Source organism: Schistosoma haematobium, chromosome 1 (genome assembly GCF_000699445.3).
Source record: "Schistosoma haematobium chromosome 1, whole genome shotgun sequence".
Classification (NCBI taxonomy): Eukaryota; Metazoa; Platyhelminthes; class Trematoda; order Strigeidida; family Schistosomatidae; genus Schistosoma; species Schistosoma haematobium.
In genome coordinates this window covers 23,762,475-23,789,473 of record NC_067196.1, presented here as the reverse complement: position 1 = coordinate 23,789,473, position 26,999 = coordinate 23,762,475, and the positions used below count along the sequence as shown (strand labels likewise).

The following is a 26,999-nucleotide window of genomic DNA, read 5'->3' as shown; positions in this document are numbered from 1 at the left end:
AATGTTAAAACTATCCCTCGAACAAATCTTATATTTTTTTTATGACTTAAGTTAAAAATAAACCTGTTCCAGAAATGCATAGTATATTTATGTATGTTATACAGACCAATTGATTTAGATATTAAATCTAGTCAACATATAATATACTCATGTAATAGTAAATGTTATTTTATCTTTATCATTCATTTATCTATAATATTCCAATAAGAATAAAAGATTGTCTTGGTGAAAATCTATATTTATAAATTTCACTTATGACTTATGGATAACTTTTTTCTTTCTGCTCACTTTTTCACTATTTTATTTAAACCAATTGAAATTTCATATGTTGGAGGTGGTGTATCCGATCTCTGATTAAATGTTGTTAATGATAATGGTAATGAATTATTCAAGTTGTCATGGTTATGAGTATCATAATTATCAACATAATATTGATTATTATTATTATTATTATTATTATTATTATTATGATTGTTATCATTGGAATTGTGTTTATTTGGATCTTCTTTTAATACTAAATTTAATTGTTTCTTTAAACAATATTTATCAATATTATTAGATTTTAGTAATGAATTCAATTTAGTATTTTGATTAAAATGTAAATTTCTTTTTATATAACATTGAGGTGTTTTAATAAAAGAGAAATTTATTTGATTCTGATCAATTTCATGTGAATTCTTTTCAATATTCATATAAATTGGATCTGAAATTGATTTATTTACATAAAGAAGATAAGGCCAATCTGTAATTGGTTTTTTATATTGTATTGGATAAACAAATTGTTGATTAGATAATGTACTATGGTGATAATTAGATTTTATTGTTTTAATACTATTTGAATGATTAATTGTTTTTGATAGATTTGTATTTATCATTTGACATGTAGAAATATTTTTAGATTTTTTCATTTTTTTATGTTTATCACTTGTACAAAAAAATAGAATTACTCCACTTAATGAAAGTATCATTATAAGGAAAGCTATTGTTAATATAATAAATAATATTAAAAATTCATTATTATGATGATTTAGTCGATTTTCACTTATTGAATTATTTACATCTTTATCATATTGACAATCATCAGTAGAATAATGATATGGATAATGATAATTATTTTGTGTTTTATTTGATTTACGCATTTCACAATGTTTTCCTTCCCATCCAGATGAACATAAACATTTATATGATCCTAAAAGATCACGGCAACCAGCATTATTTTGACATAATGAACGACCAGTTTGTTTTGGTATTTCAGAGCATTCATTAATATTCTCTCGACATGTTCTACCTTTCCATCCTTTTAAACAATGACATTGAAAACTGACTGATTCATCTAAACATTCTCCACCATTAGAGCATGAATTATTTTGACATGCTTTTAATGTAAATTGACATTGTGCACCAGTGAAACGAGGTGGACATATACATTGATAACCAGTTATCAAATCAACACACTGACCACCTAAATGTTTTTTTAAAAATGTCAGTTGTTAAATTGTGACTCATATCATTGAAATTGGATAGTGGCTAGCAGTGGAATCCACAACTTATATCACGTCCTATTTAGAATGTACCTTCAACCTAGTGTTGATACTCACACTGAGGCTCAAACCCAATACCTTAAACTCCAAAATCTTTTGTGTTTTATATTGAACTACTGAATCCAGATAGACACTAGCTTACGAATTGAGTATGAATATTCTTTTTAATGGTTTATATTTTCCAATTGTCTTTGTTATGGATTAAAACTGAGTTTCAATATGAATATCAACATCGAGGTGCAGGCATATCCAACTGACTTGTCCTAAACAAGAGAAAATGTTTGTCCCGGATACCACTGTTAACCACTACTCAACTTTAATAAAGACTCATATCAGATAGTAAATTAAAGCTGTAGCGAGGTTACAATTTAAATTATTGGATAGAAAGTTAAAATTGACTGCAGTCTTAGTATTATTATCTGGAACTCATTATTAACCAACCGACCAGTCGAAAATATGATTATACTTAAATACGTAATGTGTCGAATCAACAAGTAAATTAAATTCATACAAACCTAATTTTATGCAATCAATTTTGAAATTGATCCGCAGTTGTGCCAATGCACATGCTTCATCTTCATTTAGATTATTCTAAATATCCCTGTAAATTCTCACAAGTCATACTCTTCAACTGTTTTTTTGTTTTATTTTTTATCGTCTTCATATTAGCTTCAGTGTAATTAGTAATTGAACAAAGGCAAGCTAATAAGTTCAATATTAATTAAGATGGTGCATACTTGATTGCAATCGAAAAAGTTGCTTGCTTAGTTATGCTTATATTTAACAAAAGTAGTAGCTTAGTTCTTTTATCTACCGAACAGATCATGTTAATTGTGTTGCTTTATCTTTCTTAAACTGGGATTTATGAGCTGATTTTTAATGTATGGAGTAACAATAATGTTATCTGGACCTGAAGCTGTTTATATTTATGATTCAATAGATAAGTATCAACTTTCCAATCCATAGATTCGTTCTTCCAAAAGCAAAATACTTTTTTTTTTACAAGACAATAAGATCAAATAATTTGATTCCTCATTTGTTACCATATTTTCTTAATCAACGCATAAAATATTGTTTGTTCAGTTTCATTGAACATATGTTAAGAGAAGTCCAGTAAGAATGATCAAATTCACTGTCATTAAATACTAGACTGTTTTTAGAACAACTTATCGATGAAATACTTTTTATATAGACTGTTAATAATTTGTGCCACAAGTTCATTTACAGAATACATATTTGGTAAATTAAGTTCATTGGTTACTTAATCAACCACAAAACACCAGACCAAACAACATACCAGTTGAAGCACTGAAGTCAGACATAAAAGTATCTGTAATGATGCTCCACACTCTACTTAGAAAGATTTGGGAGAAAGAACAAGTGCCAAAAGTCTGGAAAGAAGGTAACCTCGTCAAGATGCTAAAGACAAGAGATCTGAGTAAGTGTGAGAGCTGCACAGGTATCACACTACTACCGGTACCAGGAAGAGTTTATAACTGTGTTGTGGAACCTACTGGAAGATTCAATAGACGCCCAAGCCTGGATTCCAATAGGATCGGTCGTGCACAGGCCAAATCGCGACACTACAGATCATCGTTGAATTATCAGTTGAATGGAACTCGTCACTATACACCAACTTCCTTGACTATGACAATGCATTTGACAATTTGGATAGGAAAGCCTTATGGGACCTTCAACACTATGGAGTACCTGAGAAGATGGTCAACATCATACGGAATTCACATAACGAACTACACTGCAAGGTCGTGCATGGAATACAGCTGACAGATGCATTCCATGTGACTACCGAGGTCAGACAAGGATGCTCGTCCACTCTTTCTACTGGTGTTTGACTGGGTTATGATGACCTCTACATTTCAGGGAAGTACGAAATACAATCAAAGGCTTGTGTGTAGCCAGACGACTTGGATTTTGTAGATGACTTAGTTCTTCTAGCCCATACACACCAAAAAATGTAAGCCAAGATAGCCAATATAGTAGCAGCCTCTGTATCAGTAGGCCTCAACATGCACAAGAGAGAAAGAAAGATCCTCAAATACAGTACGGAGAACACCAATCTAATTGCACTTGATGGAGAAGCACTGGAAGTGGTGAAAACTTTCACGTACCTGGGGAGCATTATCGATGAACAAGGAGGATCTGATGCAGACGTAAAGGCAAGGATCAGCAAATCATGGACACCATTTCAACAGCTGAAGAACATATGAGATTTTAAAAATGTCTGCCAGCCAATATAAAGTCACAATCTTCAATATGAATGTCAAGATAGTTCTACTTTACGGAGCTGAAACTTGGAGAACTTACAACCGTCAAAAAAAATTACAAATATTTATAAACAATTGTCTACACAAGATACTCAGTGTCCATTGGCCGGATACAATCAGCAACAGCCTAATGTGGAAGAGAACAAACCAACTTCCGACTGAAGAGGAAATTAGGAGAAGACTCTGGAGATGGATGCGAAATATATTATAGAAATCATCAAACTACATCACGAGGCAAGCCCTAACTTGGAATTCTGAAGGGAAACGGGAAAGGGGAAGACCAAGGCAAACACTGTGTCGGAAATCGGAGACAGGCATCAAAGGGATGAATGGAAATCGGAAACAACTGGAAAGGATTGCCCAGGACAAAATTGATTGGAAAATCCTAGTGGGTGGCCTATACTCCTTCAAGAGGGGTAACAGGCATAAGTAAGTAAGTACTTAGTCAACTTTAATTGGACTTGATTCATGATTGGTTATGATGCACCTTTAAATGACCTAACGAGTGGATTTTGCTAACTCATTAACAATCAAGTTAAGATCTTTGTCTTCAGACCTAACACTGATTTTTTCTAGTGTTTAAAGATCAACTATGTTCTACGATAGATCCAAGTTATATTTTGGTAATAATCTAGATTTCAAACTATAGAATTCTGGTTTAACCGTGGTGTACTTTAAACTTGCGTCGACGGGTGGTGAAAGAATATCCAGACCGAGGGAGCGAAGAGAGGTTCTTCATTTTACAAAGAAGTGGTCAATGGAGTGCATCCATGTCGAGAGGGAGGCAGTAACCTACCGTTGGCATTGGAATATGTCTGCGCAATGTTACGGATTGATTTAAGTTAAAAATGTAAATCATCAAATGTCAACCCACTGATATGAAAGCTCAGTGCTCATTGTAAGACCTGAAGGTCTTGCGTTCGATTCCCGATGGAGTTATAGACGTATACTGTTGAAGAGTTCAATTATAGAACAAAACGGATAACCAGTGATTTCTATTTCTCAATGTTTGCTTAAGCAAAGCCAGTTCGTGATGTGAACTAAAAAATGTAAGTTGTTAAGATAAATTTGATACACTACCAAAAGATGACAAAACTTTGTCGAACATTCTAAAACAAACTTACCATTTAGGCATGGTTCCAATAAACACTCATCCAAATCATATTCACAATTTTCACCAAATTTCCCTTGTTCACACTGACATTTGAATTGTTTTACAATATGATTTGATCGCTCATTGTTAATTATTCTTGTTTCATTTGGTGTTATATAACATTTAGATAGATTTCCTAGACATGGATCTTGACTGCATGTTGTTTGATTGAATTGACAAAATGAACCATAATAACTTGGATCACATATACAATTGCCTTCTTTCTGTATCGTATAGCATAATGCATAATATTAGTGTAATTATTGCAAAGTAAGCAGTAATAAAAATATTGCTATCTATCCTCGCATGTGGGTGAATATACCTATATGTATGCTATGGGCTGCATGAGTGAAAATTTGTGCATTACCAGTATGCATGTAACGTATATTTGTTCACAGGATAAGTATACCGATGTGTACTACAAGGAGTGAGTGAGCCAAAGCTTATTTATTATCAGTATGCATATAGACTATACTTGCCGTTTGGTGCGACGCCCGCGCTCCAAGACCTGGGGGTAACGATTCCTCCATGCAATCACATTTATGTAGTGGGTTTGTAAGCCTTGAAAACACAGAATTCAATTCCAGAAAAGCAACACCGGCTTCACTAGATAAGGTTTGACCAACCTTAAATGGGTGGAACACCATGCTGAGCATTATATTAGTGGATAAAAAGGACTAATAAATTACTGAATAGCATAGATAGTTAACCATTATTGACATTAGTTTCCAAGTTTTGTTAAATGTATCACATCATTAGGTGAATTATTTCTAGAGTTGTAACTGAACTTACTGATTGTATGTTGAATCAGCTTCACTCAATGGAAGTGAAATGTTCACGCCACAAACAAGTTCCTTTCTTTTATCTCAACTGAAAATATTATGCAGCATTAAACTTTATAACATTACTGTGTTCCAGTCGAGGCGAAATGAACTTAAAACCTTTACCTTCATATCCTGTGACGCCAGGAAAGTCTATTGGAGATTGATAAAGTCTTACAAACCTACAATTGCAATATTAGCTATTTCACAGTACTAATGGTTTTAGTGAAGATATCTAACAGTGACTGAAACCAGAGGGTTAAGAAATATTAGATTTCGATAGCATGTACTGAACTGATAGATGCTTGGAAACACATCCTATTAGACTCAGAATAAAATGATGAACGAAGACAACTCAAATACAGTCTGAAAGTAAGAGAAATCTAAAAGGGCATAGGGGTAAGGCAATAACCTACAACTCTTTTGACTTATCGAATAAACAGGTATTAAAAATTCGGGAGTTAACGAGACCATTTCGGAAAAGGATGGAACAGTGATGCACTCACAACCCATAAAGTTATCGACTGTTGGACTAAACTGTCTAAATGGGTGCAAACTATCCGATTAGAGTCTGCATGATTACGGTAACCAGTGGTTTCATATTTTGCGTGACATGACTCAGAATCCATCACAGTAACCAAGGTTTATCACCTTTTGTCTTCCCTGAGATCCCAAGCTACTTAATTATTTAAAAAATTTATTTTCATCCACGAATCCATATTTCTTTCTCGAAACTTAACTGTTATGGATTATCTTTTCAACAACCATTAATACTGCTACTACTTATACTACCTTGCCATCTCTTTGTATTGATGTAGTGTGGCAACTTGAACAGATATATATATATGCAGGGTTCTACGTTGTGCTTGACTGACTAACTTTTATCACCGACTCTGTTTTTTTCTCTCCTCAGAGTACACTCTCTCCTAGTTGATACCAGTGTAAATTCTCCACTTTATTTTTAATATTTAACCATCATCATAACTGAATCGAGCTTTGAAATTTATAATCTCATGGAACTTAACTTCAAGAAATACGTTGTTAACTCACAACATTCTAACTTTTAGTCTTGTTATGTTAACAAATACGTTTGCTATGCTTACAGTCTTCCGGTTTACACATGTATGTTGTGTTTTTGAGTAACATATTTGATATCCATGTGTGATTATTTAAATGAACTTACTTAGACCTCATTTGTGTTTAAAGATTTTTCATGCTTAAGTAGGGAAATAATATTGAATTCAGAAATCTCGCACGTTGATTAGTTAGCCTTTTGATTAAATGTCCCTCTATGAACTTTGAATGATGATGAAGTAACGTGTTAATTTGTAGTTTTCATTTAAACACTCGCTAACAAAATAATTCTATGGATTTGGGAATGAGTCTTATAGGACATTATCGGAATTTATCCAAAATACAAGATCTTCAGTTGTAATTATAATAACAATAACGTTGATGCATAAAGTCGAGACACTCAGAAATGCACCTGCTTGCGACAATTTACTTTTCAAACTTAAAAAGTGATGATGAAAACTGCATCGAAAATCACTGATTTCGAAATAATATAAACTCCAAGCATAAAACGTTGAAATAAGGCCTATTTTTTTATACTGAATCGTAAAGGACCAGTACTGATTCATGTGAGTTGGCCAAAATTTATCGATTGTTTAAAATTCATTCAGTTTATTTATAATAATGTGACTAGTTTTCAATAGATCCAAATTTTCCATAAAAGTTTCCGAAATCCATTTTTGTAAAACAGTTTCGGAAAGATAGAAAGCAAGTGCTACAAACTACTCACTAACATGACTTGAAAATAGTTGTTAAATATTAACAAGTGTAATTCTAACCAGGTATTTGTCATTGACATGCTGACTAAGAATAACTTGAAGTTTGTGAATGTCAAGTAGATTAAACATAGAACTTATCAAGACTTCTCTGGCTACCTACTGTTCTTCGGATTTTCTAATTTTTTAAAATTAAAACTGTAGTTGATGGCAGGGTAAAAATGTTACTATTTTAAATATAAAATTTATAATCAGATTTTAACTTACTTTACATTTTCCTCTGTTATTGCATCCATGAAATCTACAATTGTTTATTTGTTTTTCACAATGTGTTCCATAAAATCCTGGCAAACATTCACATCTGTATAATACTTTTAATCCATTCGGGTCAGGTTGATTAATACAGATACCGTGGTTCTGACAGATGTTTACATGCTCATTACTATCACATACGCGCATATCTGTAATAAAATAAAGTATGATAAAAAAAAGTGAATAGTTTTATTATTATTATTATTATTATTATAAACTGATTGCATTTGATAGATCGAAGACATTGGCAAACGTTATCTAAAATTGTGGAGGTAGTTCAGTTTTCTATTTACATCATAGATTGAATTTAGAAAAATACTGAAGATCAGGAGGAAGTAGACAGCTATCTCGTCGTAGTATGACAATCTTCATCATTGTTCACTCATGACCCCACTGAACATCGAACTGATGACTTTCGAACTAAATAGCAAGTGTGTACTTTTCAGACAGATGAGTTAATCAATATACTAAAGCGAGTGACTAAAAGTAAACACAATTAGTGTAAGGATAAGTTAGTAAGAAAAAGTTATTCAAAAAGTCAAATACTAATCACTTTAATAAGCTTTGAGACACCAAATGAACATTAGTTAAATCTTTACCCCTATTTGAATACTTTACTCACATTTCTTCAACCTACGTTCCATTTATTCGGACTTATGATGTTATGCTAGAAGCTTAGTATGGTGATTAGTTCTAAATTCGATTCTCATTAGAGACATTAGCATATACAATTACATTGTGCATAAGTCTTGGATGACTGAGGTAATTGGACGTTGTCATAGACGTGTTAAGAACTTTGTATCTGAAACAGGATGGGTACTTATTTTATTCGTTTAAATAATAGACTTAGATATAGATTATTAATACAAAATAATTGGATATAAATATTTATTACCATAGCCAACAGTTAGTAACCTAGCCTACTATACGTCAATTCAAATTTCGTTCTTATTCTTTATCTGTTGACAATTTACCTGAGCAATATATTTTATTCTTCAGTCTTTTCTCACTTTACTCGTTTTTTGAAGTCTTAAAGCAAAATATTTCAGGTCGCTATATACAGGTATCTAAGAGTAATTTAGGCAGAAAATATATGTTCCTTCATGAAGAGATTTCAAGATAGTGGGAGGCCTGTGGCTGATACGAGTAGTACACATTTATTAACTAATAGTTGACCTCAAATACTTGTCAAATCTACGTCATATATGTAACTAGTGCCCAAGCAATCTAGTCCCATGACTTTCTAGAATAAATTATTCTAACTCGGTGATCTGTCTGCCCTATCTCCAAGTACAGGTTAGAAAAAAAGATTAAAATTACTCTTAACAAGAGACAAATACAGTGAAGAAAAACGTAACTAATCTTCTTCAGGTGATGGTTTCGAATTCACTTATAAATTCTGATAATTTGTCTTTATTGATTACTGAGTACCTTTCACTTCAAGAGCCAGTGCGTTATCTGCTAAGCTATTGAGTCCATATATCCATCAACTTGTTCAAAAGTTTTTTAGTCTTGAATATAAATAACTGGATAATTAAAAACTTTACCAACATTTATTTGAACTTACTGATATTGCACAGCATCCCTGTCCAACCAGGTTCACATTCACACGTAAATGGTAAGTAACTAGTGTGTTTCGAATTAAATTGACAATGTCCATTCAAGCAACCCGGTGTTGTAATACACTGATCACAATTCAAACCTGCCCATCCATCAATACAACTAAAGAGGCAAAAGAAAATTATTTAGGCAGCTTAAGGCCTTATATTGTAGTCATTTATTGTGATATCAGAAAGATTAATAATTTTAACGGTGAAAAGTATTAGACAAAATGATGCGTCATCTGATGACACATTAAGCCCTTGAAGGTATTAACACGTACTGCTTTGATCCTATCTTCTAAGCATTGCGCATATTGATAAACAGAATTACTTTCCAGATCAGTCTTAAATGAATGACCGAATTCTCTTATGTCTCTAATTATTACTACCCTATCACTGGTGAGATATATTGGTGGTTTAATCAACCTATGTTCATTCAGAAAAAGATTCCCAAATAATGGATAATGACATATTGAAAATTGGAACATAGACAATTAGGTTCTAACTATATAGTCCGAAGATGAATGCCCCACAGCGAGACCTGAAGTTCCTGAGTTCGCTGTAAATTTTAATGATTATTCACTAACCATTTAAACAAATAAACAGTTTCATGTATTTCGGTTACAGGTTTTAAAATGTCGTGTTTGTCTGGTCCTCCGTGTTGATCTAATTCTATCGATCAAATATAAATATGGCCATGAGTCTAAGTAACTTGATATTGAGTACACTACTTTTCGATACACGGTGGTTAAAAATAAGCCACAGATCTAGTTTTTGTGACAATTGACACGGATTGAATAACACAGTGGTAACTTCTCTGATAGTAGCACCAAATGATACGAGGTAAAATCCCATGATGAGCACTAGTTTATACAATACTGTTGATACACCTTGTTAACAAGTCCCGACTATCACAAAACCTAGATTTAAGTCTTTCTGCTGACCACCCTAAGTCATTTAATCTTAGTACGTGCAGTGATGCTCTTTGACGTAATTCAATATACTTGTGATATGATTTTAATATGTAAAACCTATGAGCACTGACGATGAAAATATGTAGCATGAGAAAATGTACAGCTATTAAATTGCGGCCATATTTGTCGGATGAGTTCCAGTAGAAATGAAATACAGATCTTGTATTTAATCAACTGATCATCAGTATAAAGAAGAACCACCATCAATCAATGTCCAATATTTCAAAACTAAAAAACCTGAGCAAGCAAGCCAACTATCGTAAATTACCAATCATTTTAACTCAGTAAGTTATTATTTCACAGAAACGATAGACTCAATTGATAGTTTTAGTCTTATTAAATAGATTATTTCTATAAAGTATAGTTAACAAGCAACGTCTATACAATAGATGGATCTGTGATTAGCAGTGGAATTCAGAAAGAGCACTTCGTCCTCTTTGGAACTAGTCAGCTGAATGCACCTGAGTTGGAGTCTCGATCTGAACAGCAGAACTGAGATACAGATACATCCAGCTAACTATTTCTAAGTAGGAGAAAACATGAGTTTTGGATCCCTTAGTTAGCCATAATTCCATATATTCTATAAAAACTTGTGAAAATTGGCTATATTGAGGCAATCCGCACAGGAGGCATGTATTTCAACAAACAATGGTCAGAATTCATTTAGGATCATCAAAACGGGATAATTCCAATTTTTTCAAAAAAAACTATTAAAATAACTGAATATTGTTTTCCACTCACCGACATAGTTCCGGTCCAATACAAGTTCCATGTTTACAACCTTTTCTACAAAGTGCTAAAATTCATGAAGAAAAAAGATACGTTATGTTCAAAAAGTATGCTAGAAATGAAATCATCAAAAACTAAAAAACTTATAGGATGTCAATTCGTAAAGAAAATCATCTGTAAGGTATTTACAAAATAGCCCCCAAATGCCCTGGTACGGCCGAGAGTGGGAAGAGTCCGCTCTCCCTCTCGAAATGCTCTCACACGGCCACGCGTATATAGCCTCTGCCAGGGAAGTCCTACTCACTGCCTTCTCGTGGCGGTGGTGTTGTTTACGAAAATGAGAGGACGAAAAGCGAATGTTCGGCGCTTTAACCGGATTCAAAACCAATGGTGCACATGGGCTCCAGTATCCTGCGGGAACAAATGACGTATGAACCAATTGTTGGTCACCGGCTTCCATGGGACTGCATCTCCTTACGATGCTCCACTGCCTTGTGGATCAGACCTTCAGGTCGAAGGCTCGGGGTGTGGCCCCCTAAGAAAACCACCTGCTTCGGTTTGGGCACCCGGGCAGTATCACAGCCCTCACACATATCGAATGAGATTTGTGTGGCGCATATGTATTTGGTGCCTCTTTGTACCATTATCTATGTGTTGAAATAAAAATAATAATAATAAAATAATAAATACAAAATATCTCCCCAAAATCCTCTGGACAAAAATAATTATAGTATGTTTATAGATGACTGGTGTTGAAATCGAATTCTTGATATTCTAAAAGCAAGTTATGGATTGTGTAACTAAAAAAACTGAAGACTAGCGTAACTGGATCATAATATATAATTAGGTAATTTAAAGAATAAACGGTGTCGTACAACTACCCAACAGGTAGCTGTAAATAGTCGAAAAGAAGCCACAGACCTGGGTTCTGGGTCAGTTGGCTTTCCTTAGCACAATATCTAGGTTCCGATTCCAATATGTGAGATGTGATGTAGTTTTTTACTTACTACATTTATCTTCCCTGTCACTTCGAGTTATATTCTTGTCCCTGTACGTCTTCTCGCGTAGAAGAAATGAGTTAAGTGTAACATAGGTAGATATCAGCGGAACTATGAAGTAGTTTGATTCACTTTTCAAAACTAATGCTATGGTCATAACAAATTAATGACAAGTTAAATTTGAAAAATATTCTTACTGATTGATGAAGTCAAACCATTACCATCTCAATAACAGAAACAGTTTAAAATTACACAGCTAACGTTGATTGAGGTATGAAATACCAAGTTTTACAAAACGTCAGTTGGGGATTATTTAGGTGAATTCGATAGTGTTGTGAAACCGATTTCTGATTTTATCTATAATCTTAAATCTGGAATTACATCTAACTCGTTATAAGACAGTTCAGATTCTTCAAAGAATTTTAGCTGGCAGTAGTTGATATTCCGCACTTTTACAGTAACCTGAAATTTTCCTAGAAGTTTAATGATGGCTTTCTCATACATAATGGTAAATTGAATTAGAGATGTGAACGATATGATCTTGGTTAGCTAAGCCACGATCAATCCAGGCATTTAATCTTTGAATGTTTACTGCGATTTATATCTGATACTGATGTCCATACATGCATTTTGATATATATGAAACAGGATACTTCGGTGACAGTCCAGCATATGACTACAGAATACCAACGCCAAAAAGCTAGTTCAAATCCACCAACTCCATGATCACGATATGTGTTTTAACAAATATAATTCATTATATCATATCAAAACTTATTTTTCCGAATAACTGTTTATCATAAGTATTACGCATGATAGATTTAACTACTTATTTCTAATTATCAGTAATATGAGAACCCTGTATGTTTCAAATATAGTCAATATACATCGTAAATAACATTGTAATATAAGTAAAACTAAAATCTGTAACGTCAAATCAAATCAAAAATGTAAATAACAAGAGTTCCTTTTGTCTCTGATACTTTTCTGAATGTGTAAGAAAGATATTTCATATTCGTCGGGCGTTTACTTCACAGCACCAGGATTCTCAACCTACTATCCTTCCTAAATTGAAACTAAAAGCTGATATTCAAGAGTTGTGGAATATATTTATTGTATTGCTGGACATCATTTTAATTTCAATTTACTGATCAAGTAGATATAAATAATTATACAGTTATGAATGAAATATTCAGAACACAAACAAATGAAGGACATTACGAAATATTATTCTCAATGTGAGTTTGAAAATTAACCATCCCAAGAATAGAAACATCCAAACAAACATATTTAAGGATGTCAAAGTAAGTAGACTAAAGTTAAATACAGATATACATATATCCTTGTTCTTTTCATTCAAAGGGTTAGAAGTAGTACTAACCTGATGGACGAATTTAATATTATTCTATTTTATTTAAAAACTTTAGGCTATAATCAAAATCATGTGTAAACAGCAATATTTGAATACTACGAAAAACTACATAAAAATGGAACGGAATCAAAATTAAAATTGATTAATAACTAACCTTGATTACACCTTGCTCCTGTCCATCCCGCATTACATATTAACTCACCAGTTTGTGGATGACATTGATAGTGACCTAATTTTGAGTCACGTGGTTTACAGTAATGATTACAATGTTCTCCATAGTAGTTTAAAGTACATGAATAACGATAACTGGCTGAAATATTAAAGTATGTTTGAGATAATATTAATGAGGAAGACGATGAGTTTATAGAATTTTCATTTCTAACTGCTTTACGGATTTCTGTACTTGAGTTATATCGAGTTTCAAGCAATTTGATTGGTCTCCATGGCTGATTTAGTTCAACCCTGGACAATATTGAAGATAGCTGATCAATAAGCCATAAATCTGAAATAATAAAAATGTGTGATTTGTTCAGGATTACTTTTAAAAAATAGTTCGTCTACAATAAAATGTGTAATTGATGAATCAAAGAGGGAATGAAAACAATTATTTTAACCAGCGTGCAATATTTCCTGTGATTTGATAATAAAAATAAAATTACGGAGAAAACTCTTTCCATAGCTCATCCTTACACTAACATAGTTCATCTTCACCTGGATATTGCTACTATAGTATGCTGATTCATTTAAAGTATATACAAAAGCAAACTGTATACGAGGCATAATTTTAATTTGATAAACAAGCTAACTTCTAAGTGGAATATTCCGGTGTTTTTTCATTTGAATATAGAAGAAAATTAATTTGTTTTGATTTTCACCTATTCAATGAGTTTTGTTTCAGCGAAATATGAATTTGGAAATTCCATCGTATCAACAAATACATACACATATTTACGCTGTGTCGAAATACCATCTCACTTAGCCTTGTAGCTATATATATATATATATATATATATATATATATATATATTGAGTTGCATGAAAAACCTTGGCAAAAATTATGATGAAATACTCAATAAGACGTTCGTTTACTAAATATTTTCAAGTATATTTGATACTTAGTTATCAGTATAGAGGTTGTGGAGATTATTAAGTTTTTAATTGAGATCATGAAGATGGTCGCGCAATTTCGTGGATTGGTTAAGATTAGAAATTAACACTACTAAGTGCCGGCTTTGTGGTCCGATAGGTTAAGCGTTCGCCCGCGAGACTGAAGGCCCAGGGTTCGAATCCCGCCAGGGGGGTCGTGGGTGTTACTTATTTACTCTGTAATATCTAAATACATTTGACTTGTTTTCCTATTGATTTATTCCTTGGGCTATCAAGTGAAAATACTGTTCTGGATAAAACTACTAGCCTATAGTTTTAGAACTTGTGGTATTCAGTTGTTTAGATTTTCGAGCAGTAAATATAGTACAGTTGTTATGTCAGAATTGTTAACATTCTCTTTGGGGTCAGGCAGATCAGTCAATATGATTTGAAAACTTTCTTGTTTAAGATAGAAAAGTTGTAGTGTAACCTCACAACTTAGTCTTTGATTTTTAACTTCGAAATGTTTTTACTTATATAAGATACTACTTTCAACTAGGCTAAGGTGATAAGTAAACATTTATGTAAACTAAGTGTTTACAGTAGTAATAAACTTTTCAAAAACTTTAATATATTTACTAGTGAATAATTTTGAGAGGCTTTTCCTGGAATTCTAATGAAAATCCGTGACCAGTGGAGTCTCATGTTGATATTTAGACAACTAGCTACCAATGACGCTTGAAAATGGTTGTGGAATATCGCAAATTGCGTGAGGTTAGAAAAGTAAACCTTAGGATGTTAAATCAGTGGTCTAAAAGGTAATTGCTCGCCGAGAGATCTAAAGTTCCTGGGTTTGATCCCTGTAGGAGTGGTGAATGTTCATTATTGAGCACTTCAAAACAAGAATGAAACAACTGTCAAATATTTCCCTGATTTTCAATGATTGTCTAAATAAGATCAGTTTGTGATATAAACTGTGAAAAATTCCTCGATCTCCATAAAATCCTGTTTACTGATAAAAAGAAATAGGTTGAAATTAAAAACAAAAGTAATAAAATGAACTAATCAGCAGTGACAAAAAGAGTACAGAGTAAACACATTCACATTTTTTCCATACCTCCATTAGATGTAAGATGATATACGTTGAATAACAATTTTACATTATGCTAAAAATAGAAAATAGAGAAAAATAATAAACTAGTAAGTCGAAAGAAAACTAGTTCGAAAAATCTAGTTACATATGGTTAACTGTTTTTAGTAAATTTGAATAGTGGTTAATATTGGAATCTCGGATATGTATTTCATCCTCTTTAAGACTCATCAACTAGATATACCAGCGTACCAGTGTTGATATATCTGCGCTGAGACTAAATCAGTAGTTTTTTTCTCTAAACACCAAACTCATTATCCACCAAACTACTGAGTTCGAATAGCCACTGGCCTATGTAATGTGTACGAATTATAGTTAGAATATTTTCTTTTTAAAATCCCACTTTTAATCACAAAACTGTTTTCAAGTAGCAGAGTAAATTCGTAGAATGTTGATGATTTTTGTACTGAAATACATCGAGGCGAAAGCAAACGCTAGTCTATGGTATGATCAGTTTTTGCCAAAATAAAGTTGAGTTCGATCAATTTGTCTTGTATTATATCTACCCATTTCTTAATAGTACACCAGAAGTCATTTATTACATTATCATAGTTTGGATCACGGACTGATTTTAGCTAGAACACCATTCGATACTAGGAAACATTAAAAATCTATTTCGTTTAAGTATAGAACTCTTCTCTGGTGTGTATCAAAAACACAATCAGGAATCGAACACAAAACCTTCAGTCTCATATTCGAACCCTTACTCTCCAGACTACTGGGCTGACACCTAATGATGTACCCATCCGACTTTAATCAATTCATGAAATTGTATGACCATCTTCCATTTACTGTGGTGTGTAATTGTCTCACAGCCGACACGACTTAACTCGCCTAGTCACAGTTTCTCACTAGAACTCCTGAAATCGCAATTCAGAACTAGCCACCAAAGAATGTATCACTATTTACAATGTGGAGATTTTGTGGAGATTATAGAATTTTTATGGTCAATATTGCATTGGTCATATATATATATATATATATATATATATATATATATATATTGAGTTGTGGGGAGGATCTGCAGGAGGCACTTGATGTAAAGTTTATCCACAGGAGACAACATATACGTGGTTGATCACCACGCAGTGATTGCAATTCACAGTCCGATATATCGCCGAATAACTTAGTTACAGAATTATTAGCCGTGACAAAATCAGACTTAGGCTGATGAATCTGAGGAAAAGATGCTTTGTACGGTGTATTAGATATTTGCTTACTGACGAGTGGTAACAAGTCAGAAATACAGATCAAAGACATCTAAAGCTACATTTAGTACTGTCGACCACAGCAATCTATGTCAATCAATCGTCTTTAAAGCCTCAAACGGCTAGCAAATAATCTGAGTTGACAATCCAAATGAAGTAAATAAACTTGGGATACAAATTATTTTCACACAAAATGTCACTTTAGAACAAGAATGATATAATGTAAGAATAAAAGTTTGGTTTATGAAACAATAATAATATCGAACATCATAATACTGAATTACAGATCATACGAAATAGCTAGTTGCAAATGATTGTAACATTCGGGTCTTGTTAAACAAGCACAATGCCATAAAATGGGTCGACAGTTTACGACTGTAACATGTTTTTGAAGATCTTGTGAGTAAGAAAAAATCATTGTCAATAATCAGCCAATTATAAACGGACATTCAACTAATACTAAACTACAGAAACCTCAATAATGAAAGGGTGTATAAATTGAAATGTTTTGCAAATCATACGATAGTTAAAACCATGTCGCACAGATGACTTACTAATTATGTATTCAGTATATTACTTGGTTGTTCTTTGACAAGAGTCATTTTAGTTTTGACTTGGATTTTTTTAAAGGGATAGAAATCACCAGTTTAAAAGTTATTCAAATATGATAAATGTTGGCATCGACAGTCAAGTTAATAATGAATAATAATATGTTTCGTCAAATTTATTAGTAGGTCAATAAATTATCTACATCCGTTAGTTAGATTAGCGTGTTCAATTCAATTACGTTACTTATGTTGAATATCTTCAACTATCACTGTTGATAAACTCAACTACAAATGAACGTAAGCAATGTTAAGTGTTTAAACTTTATTGATTGGCTATTATTATTACTCAATAATGTAAATCCTGGTAAATAACTTCTACTATAATCATTATTATAGAGAATAATTACAAGGATCAACTTTTAGGGATTAAAGTTAAGATTTCATCAACACATTCATTTCACATTTTACATACATGTGTTTTTGTGTCATAAACCTCAATATGTTCTTTCATTAACATATTTCTTCAAAGTATCACTCTCTAGTTATAGTAGTAATAGTTATTGTTCTTATTGATGTTATAATTAGTGAAATTACATGTTCTTCATTATTTTACAAAATCCAAAATTTGCATACCTCAAGTAAAAATAACCGTGTAAATTTTAGCGAATTTCGTATAATGCATTACAAATGAAAGAACATGTGTTTTCACTTATATCACAGTTTTATACTATTCATAAACAACAACTTTTTAAAATAAAACCATATAAGATAAACAAACAAGAAACAAATGAAGTAGATTTCAATAAAAAGGATAATATTTGAATTCAATGTGACAATTCCCATCTGTTCAAATTGGTATGAATTAGATATTTATTGTAATTTCATATAAAATAAATTAGTGTATTAGTGTAAAAGAAGTACGTGTACTTTTCAATCCCATCATTTTTGATAATCATGATGATAATACAATGATAATGAATGATTACTTCATGCTGTGATTAATTATTCTCTTTACTGCTTAATAGGATAACATCACTGATTGAAATCATGAGTCAATTGAACCTAGACCAACATGGAAAACCTGGAAGCGTTGGATGGCCGTTTCATTCTAGTATGGGACTCCTCAGCAGTGCGCATCCACGATCCCGCACCCCGTGAGGTTTGAACCCAGGACCTATCAGTCTCTCGCCAGGCGCTTAACCAACCAGACCACTGAGCCGGAACTAGAACTCCAGGAGTGAGAAGCCGTTACCAGTGGAGTTCAACCAGGTCTGTTGTGAGATATCAACTCAGTGAAGACAATCGTATACGGTGGCGCAACTTCGTGGATTGGTTGAAGTTAGACATTAACACCGTTGGATGCCGGCCAGCTCAGTGGTCTGTTTGGTTAATCGCCTGGCGCGAGACTGATAGGTCCTGGGCTCGATTCTCGCGGGGTGCGAGATCGTGGATGCGCACTGTTTAGGAGTCCCATACTAGGATGAAACGACCGTCCAGTGCTTCTATGTTTTCCATGTTGGTCTAGGTTCGATCGACTCATGATTTCAATCAGTGAACTTTCTAAAATCTCCACAAAACCCCCTCTGATAATAGAATAATAGTTGATTTTGGTGGTTATTGTGAAGATATTGACCAGTTTAATGACAAATTGTAATCCGTTAAACAACGAGTAGAAACTAAAGTGAACTAGCAGTAGATACATATGACCTTATATATAAATGAGCCATTATACCTTTAGGTCTTCAGATGAATAAATCTCTTTGTATCTGAGTTAAGTTACTAATTGGGAATTTTTTCAAAGATAAAATTACGTCAAATCACTATTGAGACAAATCATGTACATTTTCCAGATAATGAAACTGAGTTTTTTGAAATCTTTTCTGTAATATTTCAAAAAATTCTATAGGTTCATGATTTCAATCAAATTCAACAATCTCCACAACCCCTTACTGACTATTCAAAGTCAACCAGTCATTCCATTGACTACATTGCAATATTGAGGTCGAATGAATTTCAACAAAATTAATAATGAGACCAATTTCTTAATTAGTAACTGTAAATTAATAAATGTAGATATATACAAATACTATTAAGAAGTTATACTTACCTTTATCATTGTGCTTAATTTAACACTGTAAGTTAAATTAACATGGTTAATCGATGTATTCAAATTAAGTAAACCGGTTAAAATTTGTCCATGTCCAATTTCACAATCGACTGGTAATAAATCATTATAAAATTCCCATGAAAATGATGATGTTCGATTATAAGGATGCATTAATTTATCTTGATGTTTCATTAGAATTGGTCTATTCAATAAAATACGCTGGTTTACATTATTTATGTACTTTGTTTCAGCTATACATATGCCTAAAACGAAATGACACTGATTAATGTTGATATGTGTAGAGCATTTCTCTGTATATATTAATTCATTCGATTTATTTAAATGGTTTGCCAAATTTAAAATCAAATGTTCAATGCGTAAATCAAACACGCTTCTTGTGAAGAATTTCTGTATGAAAAAAAACGAGGGAGAAATGAAATTTATTTGGTTAATTGTATGAAGTGTTGAGTTTATGGTAGATAAAATAGATTGTATATTAAAATTTATATATATATATATGCTCACTAGTGACTGGCTTCAGGAAGTATCTCCTGGAGTTCTATTGAGAAGCCGTGACCAGTGGAGTTTAACTGGGTCTGCTGTAAGATAGTAACTCATTGAAGACAGTGGTGGATGTGTCGCTCAATTTCGTGGATTAGTTGAAGTTAGACATTAACACCGTTGGATTCTGACCGGCTGTGTCCTAGAGGTTAAGAGTTCGCGCACGAGACCGATGTGTCCTGCGTTCGAATCTCGTCGAGATGGGATCGTGGATGCGCACTGCTGAGGAGTCCCATACTAGGATGAAACGGCGATACAGTGCTTTTATGTTTTCCATGGTGATCTAGCTTCAATTGACTCATGATCTCAACTATTGAAATTACAAGTAACTGTTTGATACTCCAGCTTCTCAGAATATGATCTAAAACTAAGATTTCCATTTGATAGGCTGAAAGTTTTTGAAATGCTGTTGCAAAAATTATAAATCACCTGAATACATTTAGGACAAAATTTTAATTGAGCAAATATTTTGGACCTGTAAATTCCAAGTAATCATTTTGGATTGGCTGATACTTTAAAAATCTGACCTGTGAATGAAAGTTATTTAATAAATGAAAATAATACTTTCTTAGTCAATCAAATTATTCAAGTAAGATTGTCCAATAATGCAATTCCCAGGGATGCATTTTGTAATAAATGAATAACCAATTTGGAAAATTAGACGAGTCACCTATTTCCAAGTTCGAAGTGAACTTTTACGAAACTAGGTGGATAATCTTACTAAATCGAAGGTAGATTACTTTATGAAGTTTAAGATTTGAACTAAATAAAGGTGACCAATGGAGTTCAATCACAGTAGATGGAAGATGGTCATATAATATCGTGAATTGATTGAAGTCGGCTGAGTACATCATTGGATGTCAGCCCAGTGATCGGAAGTATAAGGGTTCGGATGTAAGACTGAACGTTTTGTGTTGAACTGTTGATTGTGTTTTGGATATAGATCAGTGAAGAGTTCCATACTAAAAGAAAATAGCTTACCAATATTTCCTAGTATCGAATGTCATTCTAGTTAAAATCAGTCTATTATATGAATCATGAAAACCAAAGAGTTATGCATGAGATATTGTGTTGCATGTGAGTGATTAAGAAGAACCATGATGAACTATGTATCCTGATCCATAAATAATAAAGGGATACATAGATTAGTATAATTACACAAAATTGATGATCATCAATTTAACTTTTGTTAAGGATGGAATATTCATTTCTTTTTAATCTTCTAGACAGTTTCATGCGTTATTCGTCTTGTTTTTGAATTTTGTTTCCGAACACTTCACCTTGAGACAGTTAGAAACAAGAACACAAACCAGGAGAGTAGATTATTTGTAAAATAGTAATCAAAACTCTTAATATTTTTCTTTATTATTACACTACCTTAGTTCGTCGAATGATGATCATATGAATCTTAGTGATATAATGCTTAAGAGAGCCGTAGAGTAAGCTATCATGAAGATAATTTTAATCATATCTGTTGTATAATTTTGTTTTATTCACACTATGGTAAATATGACTTAGTATACTCGAGTTTCAGCCAGATATTTGTTCTGTTTAATGGTAACAAAACATGGATGAGAGTGTTCAAAGAAAAGGTGACACTTAAAGGCTATCTAATAGTTTAAAACTAGCTTGAGTGCTGAATTAAAGATGGATCGAATCGTAAGTCTGATTACATAATAAAATGAAATCTCCTACTGTATGCTCACTTTCTCGATAAATCCATTAATAAAAGAAATAAAGACAAGGGACTTTTAATTAAGTGGCAATAGAATTGTCCTAGAAATCTCCTTACTATCATTTATTAATAACAGATATAATTATAATCATTTTGGACAAGAAATCACATGAACTATTCAACTCTTACAGTTATGTGGCTAAACTAATAATTAACTTTGTATGGAATATATCTAAAGCATATAAATTTATAATTCATGTCTAGCTATCTGTATGTCTTTATTATGTTGTATCTTCCATTCATTTGTTTATCGGTTCATAGCTTAGTAAAGATAGCATAATCAAGATAACCTTCACATAGATTACATTTCTATAAAATCACCTAACTGAAAGTACAAATAATCTGACCAATTTAATGAATTATTAACGGATGAATATAAATGTCTGATGAGAAACTATATTCATCATAATACTAAGGCGTCATTAGTTGAACAATTGGGAAAAATAATTTTGTTCTATATATATATATATATATATACCACTATAGGTAGGATATTACGATGTTATTTCAGACTACATCTATGGACCATAATAAAAACCTTATAAAATAAAATTCAGCGTGCACTTCACAGAAAAAAATAAAATCAGTAATTTTATTATCTAATTCAGGCGACAACATGTACGTTTAGATTTAAGGTCAATACATTTAATTAGGTGAATTGGATTTTTCGATTCATTTTCCAGGAATTGGTTTGAAATGAAACAAGTCAATAGTCTGTGAAAAAAAATGTAGTTTATGGTCAATAGTGGAATCATGGAACTGCTTTATGTCCTACCTGGGATGCCGATACATTTGACTAAAAAGTTTCAGATGCGATGAAGCGCACCTCATAGATACCACTGCTTAACACAATCTATCTAAACTAAAATATTAAGATACGATGATTATAGCAAGGGATTTCGATCAGAATGCACATATATAAACTGAGAATGATAATAATTCAGTTTCGAACATCAAAAACGGGATAATTATAACCCTTCATAATAAAAACAACATAAACAGCCTCTGTAAAACAAAGTTATTTCCGTATTCGGCTTACGTTAACGGAGTGCAGAAATCAGATGAAAAGTGCTAGTTTGCGATTAAAATAGGCTTGAAACATATCATTTCAATCAGCCAGTCATCTACAACATAGAACCAGTACCATATTTGCATCGGTCGAGGTTGGCATATCTCATTAGTACAACGAGATGAACATCAAATTCATAGAAACAGTTACTTCAATGGTAGTAAAAAAACATTTCATATAAGGATATGATACAGGAAGAAAGAATCAGTTAGTGAAAAGAAAGGTACAAAGTGATTTAAATATCATGTTTTAATGGAAAACAGAGAGTGTATACAAAGACGCCATTGTGATCGATTCTCAGCCATGTCACTCAGAGTCTCCAACCACTGATTACGATAGTTATGCGGACCCCAACCAAGTAGTGTGCATCTCCCAATATGGCTCAGACCAAAAGTTAGTGACTTCAAGCACTGATGCCACGTTTTGGCTTGGCCGCTCCTAACTTTTTTCCAACCATTCCCAACACTAGTTAACACTGTGCGTCGTGGTAATCGGTGTTCAGGCATACGCAACACGTGGTCCAACCATCTCAGTCGATTAAGATTCACAACCTCATCAACTGATTTACTGTCATTCCCTAATACCCCGCATCTAACATCACTATTACTTACCCGGTGATCCCAGCAGATGCTGGCAATATTTCTAAGGCATCTGTGGTCAAACGCTAGTAGCTTACGAGTATATTCTACTCTTAATGGACACGTTTCGTAGCTGTAAAGTATAACAGAACGAACTGCCGTGCACTATACTCGTCCGTTGATTAATAGACGGATATCTCACATTCGCCTTAGGTGACTAAAGTTGGCAAAAGCCAAACGAGCTTTTCGAATCCGTGCTGAGATTTCGTCCGATACCAACCCATTAGGGCTGGTCAGACTTCCAAGATAAGTGACGTTGTCAACGCGTTCGACTGCTTCACTCCCTGCGTCCTGGTACGGCCGAGAGTGAGGAGAGTCCGCTCTCCTCGAAATGCGTTTAAATGTGTCTAAACAAATAAATTTAGAAGCCTTATAGTAGGTGACGTCAATAAACTATCCACTACCTGAGTAGGTTTTGTGACGGAATAAATAAATAAATAACTTCACTCCCTATCCTTAGTTCAGGTGTTGATGCAGGCCAGTCCTGAAGCAACAACTTGCATTTAGAGGGGGAGAAGCGCATTCCAAACATTCTGGCATTGTTGCTCAGTGCTACCAAAAGAATCTGCATTTTATCAGCATCTTCACCAAACAGGACTATGTCATCTGCGTATGCTAAGTCGACAAGTGGACCTCCTGGTAGGAGATCAATACCCGAAAATTCAGTCGATGAAAGCGTTATTTCCATCAGTAGGTCTACGATGAAGTTAAACAAAATTGAAGAAAGTAGACAGCCTTGACGGACACCATTTGAGGTTGCAAAAGCAGATGACAGTTCGCCATAAGCTCTGACTCGAATAGTAGTGTTCGAGTAAAGAGCCTTCACAAGGCTTATGTACTTCTGAGGTACGCCTTTCAATGACAGACACTGCCACAGAATCTCGCGGTCTACCGAGTCAAATGCTGCCTTTTAAGTCGAGAAAGACAACCGTTGTCGGACATCGATAAGCATGTCTGTGTTCTAGAGCCTGACAAATGGTGAATATGTGGTCGATACAACCACGATCAGGTCTGAAGCCAGCCTGGTTTTCTCATGTTTGCAGTTCATGAGCCTTAGTTAGGCGTCCAATAATTATTGAGACTGGTATTTTAGATGCTGTATTAGTCAAACTAATCCCTCCATGGTTGTAACAGGATAATTTTGACCCTCTCTTATATATTGGGACAATCAGTGATTGTGACCAGTCAGATGGAATAACGTCCAACTCCCAGCTTTTAACTAAAATATTAGTCATCCTAATCGTTAAAATTGGACCACCATACTTAAAGACCTCTGGAGCCAATCCATCTGGACCAGCTGCCCTTCCTCGTTTCAGATTAACTATAGCCTTTTGAACTTCAGCAAGAGTTGGGGGACCTACTTCAATGTTCCATTCACACTGTCTGGGAATGGAGGGTAGTTGTAGAGTAGCTGAAGGCCAGATGAACTACTCCTTAAAGTGTTCGTCCCATCGTTCTAAATGTCTGGGCTGAGAGCAGATAAGTGTCGTCTTTTTCCGAGGTCATCGAACTTACATTTGACTTCTTAATTCTGGTTTATTTTATTAGTCTGAAAAGCTGTTTTGTGTTCCCTATAGCAGCCGTCTTTTCCATCTATTTTGCTTTCGTTGCCCACTACTGCTCACGATCGTTCCGTAGACTCTTGGTTAACCTAGATCTGACTCTTTTTCACTCTCTATCGTGTCCGGAGGCTGATAAGTTTACGAGAGTCTATCAGTGCAATGGATGTTGCAGAAATCCATTGATTTTTTCGTAACCTTTTTGCTTCAATCACTAGTAAATGTCGCTGTTTTATCCACAGCTGTTTGTATATCTTTACAAGCAAAATCTGCGTCAGCCTCATCTTTAGAATTGTCTAAATATGACTTCAGTTGTCCCTAAAATTCAATTTTGGCTTTCTCATTGTTGAGTTCATCCCTAATGGGTCTTCTTAATGTGGCTTTTCTGCGTTCAGTGAGGTGCAGGCAAATGCGTGCTCGTATTAGAGCATGATCAGAGTTTTAACACGTACTCCAGAATGAGAGGCAGGCTTTTATCGAGCCTCTCCATAGATTATTGATGGTAGTATGATTTATTGAGTCCATCATTGGTTAGGTGCATTTATATATTACGATCTTGTAAAATACTTTTAAAGTACAAGGTTGATCAATTCAGATTTAAATCTTGAGAAATGTTTTTAGGATAGTCTCTACAATAGAGAAAATCGGTAATTTCAGTGAGATCATTTTGAAATCGAAATAATAGCGGTGGAGACCCTACTTAAAATACAAAATCCTCTTTAAACTTAATACACAGCAATAAAGTAATATATTTTCCCACCTTTTTTGACAGAACACTCAACCCAAAATTCGGGAAAACATAACCAAAGCATCCGGTAGTCTGCGTACCTCACTCAGACAGTATATGAAAACTGAAACCCAAAATATAGACAGTAAGATAAGCGCATATACAGTTCATCGATAAGTTAGGTGCATTCGAGGCTCTAAATCTGTGAAAACCGCACCGAACTGAATCATATAAAAAATGTGGAATGCCAGGAATTGGGAGATTAGAGATTAATCTTATAATATCATGAGAATAAAGAAATCCAATAGAAAACGAAATAAAATTTGACATAACTCCACAATATTTCTCCCGTCCCTTTTCCACTTGCATGTTTCTTTATTCTTATAAACCGATATCTAAAACAAAGATGTGGAATATTTTATTTTGTAGTATAAAATGTTTTGACTAAGATTTAATTTTCGTTGAAATCATGAACCGATCTAAGTTGGACCACAAATGAAATTCTGGATCTACTGGATGACCAGTTCGTCCTAGTGCGGGACTCCTCAGTAGTATGCACGCATGACCTTGCATGTTGCACTCAAACCCAGGACTATCAGTCTCGCGTGCAAACCTTAGACTCCACACTCCTAATTCAGCATCCAAAAGTTCTAATGTTTTACCTCAACCAACAAAATATATTGCACGATCATCTTCCACCATCTTCTGTGAGTAACACAAATTATAGATTCGATTCCCGCACATGGTGTCATGGATTCCTACCGCTGAGGAGTCCCATACAAGGACGAGACAGTCACTGAGTGCTCCCAGGTCTTCAATAGTGATCTAAATTGAATCGGTTCGTAGTTCCAATGTAATTCAACAACTTCCACAACCCTATACCGATAAGTAAGATTTAAGTAATGAGTTTTTAACAACATATTGAAGCCTAGATCATGGTGGATAGAATGTGAAAAATGTGTTATCCAGGCAAATGGTTATATTGCTTTTGTTCTCCAAACTCAATTATTGTCTCTGTTCTTTTCATTTAATAATATA

At 33.7% G+C, this 26,999-nt stretch overlaps 1 protein-coding gene across 1 annotated transcript in view; it reads right to left on the bottom strand.

Annotated features, from left to right (window-relative positions):
- Positions 1-284: 284 nt before the first annotated feature.
- Positions 285-26,999, bottom strand: part of MS3_00010080 (uncharacterized protein) — a gene marked incomplete at both ends in the record, with an annotated part of 42,115 nt that continues 15,400 nt past the window's right edge. Inside the window, 8 exons of the mRNA XM_051218413.1 lie at positions 285-1,462; positions 4,951-5,203; positions 7,855-8,048; positions 9,467-9,621; positions 11,216-11,270; positions 13,728-14,075; positions 15,777-15,825; positions 19,673-20,080. Coding sequence (XP_051073465.1) covers positions 285-1,462; positions 4,951-5,203; positions 7,855-8,048; positions 9,467-9,621; positions 11,216-11,270; positions 13,728-14,075; positions 15,777-15,825; positions 19,673-20,080 — 2,640 coding nt within the window. The remainder of the gene's footprint in view (positions 1,463-4,950; positions 5,204-7,854; positions 8,049-9,466; positions 9,622-11,215; positions 11,271-13,727; positions 14,076-15,776; positions 15,826-19,672; positions 20,081-26,999) is intronic.